At 35.8% G+C, this 8,420-nt stretch overlaps 1 protein-coding gene across 3 annotated transcripts; it reads right to left on the bottom strand.

The window, feature by feature from the left end:
• Positions 1 to 1,686: 1,686 nt before the first annotated feature.
• LOC127138689 (protein trichome birefringence-like 16) lies at positions 1,687 to 7,746 on the bottom strand. Of its 3 annotated transcripts, none has more exons than XM_051065187.1 (6): positions 7,541 to 7,746; positions 7,135 to 7,286; positions 5,417 to 5,623; positions 4,790 to 5,029; positions 3,470 to 3,665; positions 1,687 to 3,078 (listed from the first exon to the last, which is right to left on the bottom strand). In XM_051065187.1, exons 2-6 carry the CDS (start codon positions 7,283 to 7,285, stop codon positions 2,250 to 2,252), a joined length of 1,623 nt encoding a protein of 540 aa, XP_050921144.1. In that variant the 5' UTR covers position 7,286; positions 7,541 to 7,746; the 3' UTR covers positions 1,687 to 2,249. The 3 variants fall into 3 exon arrangements, with proteins under 3 accessions (XP_050921144.1, XP_050921145.1, XP_050921146.1); XM_051065188.1 differs by lacking the exon at positions 7,541 to 7,746 and adding an exon at positions 6,879 to 7,022 and having other exon boundaries at positions 7,135 to 7,281; XM_051065189.1 differs by lacking the exon at positions 4,790 to 5,029.
• Positions 7,747 to 8,420: the final 674 nt, after the last annotated feature.

Here is an 8,420-nt window from a genome sequence, read left to right as displayed (position 1 = left end):
CTAGAGTTCACAAGTTCTAAGCTTGTCTTCATTAGAGTCTTGATCATAACTAGGCTAGATAAACACTTGTAGAGTTGATGACTTAATGTAGACAAATTCCGTTGAAGCAGATCATTCAGAAGTGTTTATTAAGCATGTTTAGAAGTTGCAGGGTCATTCCTTCTAACACTGACTGCTTGCTTCAAACGTTTCCAGTCTTCAGAGCTTTGATGATCTTTGTATTCAACGTAAGCTTAGGTTCAACATCTGAAAGACTTGAGTAGACTCATCAGAGTCTGGAAGCTTGGTTCTGATCTTTCAGATTCATAACAACTTTGCTTCCTTTAATAGTTCTTCTGAGTGATTAGATTGATTTATATCAAGGTTAATGTAATTTGATCTTGCACACTAGAACAACCATCAGTAAACCCTATTGTTCTTTAAATACTTTGTTATCATCAAAATCTTTTAGGAGCTTGAACAAATATTATTCTAACAAATTATTGTAATTGTGATGGTTATTAGTGACGATGAAGGTAGTTGATGATTGTTAGGTGGTTTATTAATGGTGTTGATGATGAGATGAATATAACTACTTTCTCTTCTTCTTCTTTTTTTGTTTACGGTTGTGTTGAGATTGTGTGAAGAAGATAATTTTGATAATGATGAAGGTGATGTAGTGAATCTCTTGTGAGTGTTTTTTTTAGGTGTTATTGTAATGTGTTATGGTAAGACAATGTGATGATGTTTTTACGTAAGAAGAGGTTTTTAGTTAGTAATTACAGTAAGTTGCAGCCACACAAGTATGACCCGTTTAAAGTGACATGAAAGATCAATGATAAGCTTACATGGTACCTCTCCCAAACTCTATGAGTATATTCCATACTTCTAATGTTGATAACATTCATAAGTATCAAGTAGATGAGACACTTTATCAATAAGAGAATTTGGGGTCGGATTCTTCAGAGGTGGAAGAGACTGATGTAGGAAGACTGACTGTCATATCGAGAAAGAAGTCATCGTCGGAAAGATTCGGCAACAGTAATGCATGTTTAGCATCTGATATCAGAATGACTATTATTATACTTTTCGGAAAAGAGAATCGACTCACATGTCTAACTCACTGCTTTGCAGTGACATATGAGTCTTTTAAATCATCTGAGCTTGTTTCAGACTCAAATACAACATTCTAATATATTTTTGCAATTTTCTGTTTTATTTCTATTTCGTATTAAAAAATCATTAAAATATATTTAAATATCTTTGGACGTTGGCGTCAAGATTATCTTTCATCGAAATTTTTTATTTTTGGTAGATTCCAAATCCTTAGGGTTTCTAAATGCATTATGTCCACAAATTAAATCATTAAACTATCAGGATTTAATTTGAAATCTAACAAAACTTTAATCAATATAATATAATCATTTTTTATTGAAAAAATTATAATAATTAATAACAAGTTAACAACAATGCATTTCTCAATAAATAAAGGAAATTATGATGATTTTCAAGAGAGATCCAAACATTTGTTATTAATTTTTTAGTGTTTGTAAATTAATGGTTTAAATGACTTGTAATTGTAAAATAACATAACAAAATATGTTGACTTAATATTTAATTTTTTCCAGTCAAGATAGTAGAAGTAAAATTGAAAAATAAATAATAAGCTATAAACTTTTAATCTATTGCAGCATTCAGAGACCCCACTTAAAATATTATCACATGTGAACTGTATTGTAGAAGATAATTTCAGTATATTCAACACAGCATGTATCAGGGCATGCTTTGGCTTCTCTATAACGTACAATAAAATTTGAAACTAAGAACATACAATTCTGTTCCAACCCTCTCCCCCCAAAAAAAAATATTAAAAGGAGAGAGCATCAGCATCTTGTCCTATATTGATTTAATCCTCAACAAAGGCTAAGAACTCACTTCAGTAACAATCTTCCAGCAATCCTCTACTGCAACTTCGACTATCAACCATTCTTTTTAGCTGAGGACGCACAAGGGACCATACAAAGAAAGTAATTAATTTACATGTCCAATAAGTTATTTTGCCTAATCAAAGATATTTTTAAGGCAGGGAGGTATAACTAGTCTGCGCTCGCTATATCTTTCATTGTCTCGCCAAATTAGCTCTATAATTCGAACTCGGGACATAGTATAGCTTAGTCCTATGACTGCATCCTCCACAAAAGTGATTTTTTCCTAGCCAAGGAATGGCTTTCACCTTTTCGCGGCCAAATAAATACTCGGGTATGTGCAAACTAGATTTGAGCAAAAAGTATTTCATTCCATGTATCAGGAACACCCGGCAAACACCAGTGTAAGCAATCCTGCATACCAGGCTTTGCTGTTAAGCTGTACCGTGATATATGACCCTCGTCCCTAAGCTGAGAAGGACCTGTTATGTCCAAGAGCTTGACCCGTGTTCCCTTCACCGCACTTGCAACAACTGGGTCACTGGACTCCTCTTCCAGTATTTCTTTTCCAACCGACATTGGTTTAGTGTTGTCACAACTGCCTCCTGTGTTCCATTCCCCACCGAAAAAATGCCTAGGAGAAATGGTTCGGAAAAAAACCTTCAAACCTGGATGTTTTGGAAGCTGTGAATCCACCCAACTAACAACACTGCGAATTGTAAGATTCTTGGCAGCCCAAATCAATGCTAGCTTCCTATCAGTATTTGGCACTCCACCAACATGCATTACCCATCGATTGGCATTTAGTTTTCCTCGATTCCAGTGATGACCAGTGTTGAGAACCAGGACATCAAACTTGTGTAGAAATTGACGCAGGAATGCTGGGGGTCGATCAAGGTGCATTGCATAATCTGTGTTTGGGTTGTTTACATCAATAGGTTCAACATCACATAAGCTTGCCGACCAGTAGTACAAAATGGTAGTATTAGTGCTTGAAAAACGGTACGCCCACCCATTAGGACGGGCAGAGCCCCCAGCTACAATCAATCCATACTCTTTACCCACATCTTCAACATCATTCATCTCTACACCACCAGATACCATGCACATCATAGACTGGTACTGCTGCCGGCCTAATGAGTCTCCCACAAAAGCTAGAGTTTTATTTTGCATCCTGAATACATAAAGATTAACAATTATTATACATTTAGAGTTTTTTTTCCAGTTGAACCAAAAAAATGCGGGATAATAAAAATGTAGCTGGGAAAGTTGGCGCATTTATCTAAATCAGATGGAGTTCATAATAGTAAAGGTATCAGTCATGCAACAAGAACAAAAATATTCTAAATTGATTAACATGACGCTATCATGATAACACATGCCCCAACCAAAGCATACCAACTGGCTTTCAAGTAAATCGAGAAGCATCTCCTGCCTCTGTCATTTCAAATGAGCTTATGGGCAAAAGGAAATGAAAAATCACTGTTCAACATAAATGCAATGAAATGTTCCCAAGGTCAGCACACAGGTCCACTCTATATGCATGAATCAAGAGAACGAAATACCTTCTCAAGAATTTAGATCCTTCAAACTCCTCCATTTCACAATCTTTTGGTTGCCATCTAAGCTGCTCATATGCAAAATCGGTACGTTGCATCATGCGGCAAGCCCACATCGGAGAGAGCCACTGTTTGCAACCAAAACCTGAATACAAAGGCCGTTTGTTGTCTGGGACCCATTTTCCTTTTGCATAGTTACAGGCTGGAGAAAAAGTCCACAAGAGAACATCCATTTGTTAGCAACACACACAAATATGCTGTCTGTAAGTCTAACTTTATGACAATGAAGCACGGACACGATACAGGTAAAGGATACGTATACGATATGTATCCAATATGGTGATACGTCACTCCTTGAAAAATATAGGATATGATACATTTAAGATACGTATGTAAAATATTAAAATTAGACATCAGTTAAATCATTTTCTAACAAAAACCAAACTCATAACACAACTTTTAACACATTACTGAATATTAAATCTAAAGTATGATATTGGAATAGCATCAATGTCTTCTCCTCCTTCACCATCATCACGTTCATCAAGAGACAACGATGAAACTTCAAGAGTTCCAACAACACCATCAAAACTTTCCCATGCATCTCCACCAATGTTCCAAATCTTATGAAAATGGAATTATGAGAAAGAAATGAATTTTGATTCTTGAAAAATGGTAACCGTGAGAGAGAATAATAAATGGGTACATCACAAATTATATAGGAGAGAGAAGAGGTAATTAAAGTTGAGAGGAATTAAATTAAGGATGGGAATGTTTGATTCATGTACTGGAAAATTGAACTCTCATGAGATAAACAGGCTGTATCCTGGCGTGTCGCCTCCATATCGCAGGCCTATCCTAATTTATTTATTAGTTAATATAAAAAAAATTGATGCACTTTCGATGTGTATCGAAGATGTATCGCAGCGTATCAGGTGCGATTCAACAAAGAATCTAGAGAATCCGTGCTTCATTGCTTTATGATAATTATAAAAGGTTTCAAGATGTCTTAAGAAATCAAAAAGAAAAATAGTTTCCTTGAAAAAATTAGAAGATACACTTCACTAGAAAGGCTAGCATTAGAAAATAAATTGAAGAACAATTATCAATTTTCCTTGACCTATGTATGATATTCAGCCTTTCTTTAGAAACAATAGGAAAAATTGGTTCCTTATAAAAATTCAGAGATATTCTTTGAAAAGCAGCTCAATTTTATTAAACTTTATTAAACGTGTTGAAAAACATACATCAGCTTCTTTTCAACTCATCCAAAAGAAAGTGGACGTTTCAATAGAATTTCATGGATGATAAGCAAAAGAAAAGTACCATTGTTTTCTGTAGCATTATTCCAGCTTTCTTTTGTGACAGGTAAAGAGCTTATTTGTGGAATGTTCGTGATCAGATCTATTTTAGGTTGTTCTTGTTTGGAATTATTCTCCCCCTTAGCTTCATTACTTTTAGCCTCAAATGTTGTAAGGTTAGAAGAAGTTTGTATGCCATGGCTTTTCCCAGCTTCCAAAATTTTTTCATGTTTTGTTTCTTCATTGGACACACTTGACGGGATCTCTACACCATCACAATGAATTAAATTTATGCTCCGAGAAGATAACATGAGAATAAGATTAACAGAGAGAAAGGAAAACCATGTCCCGTGGTAAGGGTTTTATTGCTAAAAAGGATGACAAGTGACAACATCTCCATGAATATGATGTATTTTAGTTCTCTGCATCTAATATTATTTTTAATTTAATCATACCATCTTGCTTTAACACAATGGTGGGTGGTGTGCAGTACTCAGATTACTATAGTAACGAACAAGATAAGTAAATAAATGTGGCACCATATACAGGGGTCAACATGTCCTTGTTGGACACATAATATTGTACTACATATGAAGCATTGCAAACTCCTTAGAGAACCATAAAGGAATAAAGAAAGCAACATCTTACTTACGTTCTGTATGCAAAGTAGTTTTGGTAATACTTTCACCCATGCTCTTTCCAGAAGAGCTTTGTGCAGATATTGTCTGAGATGCTAAATCAAGATCTTTTTCTTGTAGCTCATCAGTAGTCTTTTTCTCTGGCATTGATGAGTCATGTTCAGACACGTGTTTATGTAGATCTGGTGGTGCCTTCACTGAAGACCTGCTAATTAAATGATCTGCAAAAATACGAACATGGTGTAGAAAGGACCGAGAATAATGCAGGCATTTCATAGTGAGGATGAACTTCAAATCTTGGTTGCATGAAGATAAGCTAATAATTTAGGATAATAATAACTGTTGATTGTAATTGTAATTCTGTTCAAAGTGTCGTCGCCACACACATGTGCAGTGTTCAGCACAAGTTCTGTGTACATGCAAAGTGCAAAGTACACACTGCCGTCCAGTTGTCCGTGTCCCCCCTGCTAGTCTCAATTGACTCATCATCAGCTTCTCATTTGCAGCTAGTGATTGGCATGACTTTTCTTGCCTAGATTTTGTGTTTTTAGGGCTTCAATTTATTTGTTTTTCTGCACTTGTTTCTTACAGGTCTGAGTTCAGTTTTCCATAGCCGAGTCTCCAAGGCTGGAGCCTCTAAAAAAAGTTAAATTTCCTTTGTTTTTCAGTGCCTCCCACCATTACCGCCGAAAGGTTGAATGACAAAAACTTTAGATTCGTAGAATATTGTTGCAGTGTGATTCGTAGGTTAAGGCCTTTCAGAACAACTATTTGAGAAGGCGGATGATATTGATGTTCGTGAAAGAGTTGCACGGAAGATTAGAATTATGAAGTTATGACTAGGATTCTTCTTTATCTATTATTTTTATATTTCTGCTTATATATTTGAAATACTATATTAATATATCCTATGTGAATCTTATGTTGTAATTAGTAGGACAGATGTAGAAATGGTTTGAGATTTATTGTATCCCTACTTAATCAAGGGACTTAGTTTAACCTATTTTATTATAAAATAAACATAAATGGGAGTCAGTCTGTCTCTCTAGTCATTCAGAACAATTCATGTATTTCTCTCTAAATGCAATTTGGTATTAGAAACTCAAGTCCCAATCGGAAAACCTAAAAAGTCCCAAATTAGAAACCTATGATATCTAGTCGTAGGTCCATCAAACATCAACTTTGGCCATCGACACTAGATTCTGAGAGCATCAATCCCATTTTAAAACTTGGACTGGTCCTAACTCGCTCCAAAAACTTGCTCATGGAGTGAGGATTGTCCAATCCTTATAAGGACTGCTTTGGCCATATATCTACTCAACTAGATATCCAACAATACCAGCACATTTGAATGCACAAAAGCAGGTAGGACAGATGGGATGAAGGGTACAGACATTGCCACGCAGGAGAAAAAACTATGCCAGACAGTTCTTTCACTCTGTAAGCATTAAAATTTTTAGGGAAAATTACACTCACCCAGTGTTATCGAATAGCGACGCCATGGCCGCTATGGCGGATGTACATGGCGGTTTTTGGGCTCGCCACAATGGTAAATATAGGCCGGTATTGCGGGAATTTGTGCCATCGACAACACTGCACTCACCTCCCCTAAAGTTCTACCTAAACATCATAAACACGCCCCTTTTACTTTCATGAAACAAGTAGAAAATAAATCTCTCAAATTGATAGAATTTCAAGTATAAAAAATAAATTAATACAAATGGAAGTATACCTGTATACAGGTGCAGTGGTGATTGGGGAGGAAGAAAGGCAGAAAGACCAGGTGTTCTTTCCCATGACCATAAAATAATGGTACTACACATTAAAACAATGGAAATAAGAGAAATTTCTTTACCCTTTAATCCATTAAACCCTGCCTTCATCCTGCATAAACACTCTAATAACATTAATCATATATTTTTATCACTTTAATCACTCCTAATCAACACTTTCAACTAAAAAATCACTCTTTCCTAATCATATCATGCTAAATTCACCCTTTCAATTGCACTCACCACGATCTACAAACACTAACTTCATATTCATCAAAAACACACATAATTACAAAACATAAACAAAACATGCATAAATTACGAATGGATCTGGATGATTGATAAAGACGTGAGCAAGAAATTTACCTGTTTGGGATGAAAAGAAAGAAGAAAAAACTCCAATTTGGAACTAGTTTGCTGAATCTTCAAAAAATTCAGATGCTAAAAGAGGAAGAATGCGTAGAAGATTAAACAATTTGGGGAATGTTTTGCGAAGAGGAAAATACGAAGTATAATGTGAACGAGGATCGCGGTGAACGCTTCACGATGTGAAATACAAATACTGCTTAATTTTAATTTTAAGTAATTTATATATAATTAAGGTTGATTTGGTTTATAATGATTGGGACCCTATTTTATTTTATTTTTTGTTATTATGATATCGTTTTTAGCTTTAAATAAAATAGATATGTCAACCTCTATATAAATGACATTAAATGTATTCTTTATTACTTTTAAAGGTGTTAGATTTTTTTCTCTATTATAAAAAGCCAATTTAAATCAATTTCAATTAGGGGTGGCAAAACGGGTTCGGTCCACGGGGAATGCCCGTTTTTCCCGCATTTTTGTGCGGGGCGGGCCAAGGATTTAGGCCCTCACCCTCAAATGTGTCCGTCCCACCCCGCCCCATTTTTTTCGCGGGCTTTTGCGGGCACGTGTATTTACATATATTTTTGCATTTTTAGGCTTAAAGAGTGCAGTGTCTGCGGACTTTCCCCGCCCCGCCCTCACTTTTTTGCAGGGCGGGTCTAAGTTTTAGGCCCGCATCCTCAACTATGACCGCCCCGCCCCGTTTTTTTGTGGGCTTTTGCGAGGCGGGCCTAAACGAGGCGGGCATGCCCGTTTGCCACCCCTAATTTCAACCCACTAATAAATACTTTAAACAACTAATAAATACTTTAAACAATTGGAAGTCCTTAAAAGAAGTTTAACCAATCGTTAGTTGGTTCAACCGTGATTGACATTA

Source organism: Lathyrus oleraceus, chromosome 4 (genome assembly GCF_024323335.1).
Source record: "Lathyrus oleraceus cultivar Zhongwan6 chromosome 4, CAAS_Psat_ZW6_1.0, whole genome shotgun sequence".
In the NCBI taxonomy this organism is placed as follows: Eukaryota; Viridiplantae; Streptophyta; class Magnoliopsida; order Fabales; family Fabaceae; genus Lathyrus; species Lathyrus oleraceus.
The sequence above is the reverse complement of the archived record's forward strand: the minus strand, read 5'-3'. Positions and strand labels throughout refer to the sequence as shown.

Bases quoted from the DNA above. Each gene is read 5' to 3' on its own strand.
- LOC127138689 (XM_051065187.1), bottom strand. From the start codon at position 7,285: ATGAAGGCAGGGTTTAATGGATTAAAGGGTAAAGAAATTTCTCTTATT. The intron at 3,666-4,789 runs GTACTTTTCTTT...CTTTTTCTCCAG, and splicing joins TAATGCTACAGAAAACAATG to CCTGTAACTATGCAAAAGGA. The intron at 3,079-3,469 runs GTATTTCGTTCT...TTATGTATTCAG, and splicing joins GGATCTAAATTCTTGAGAAG to GATGCAAAATAAAACTCTAG.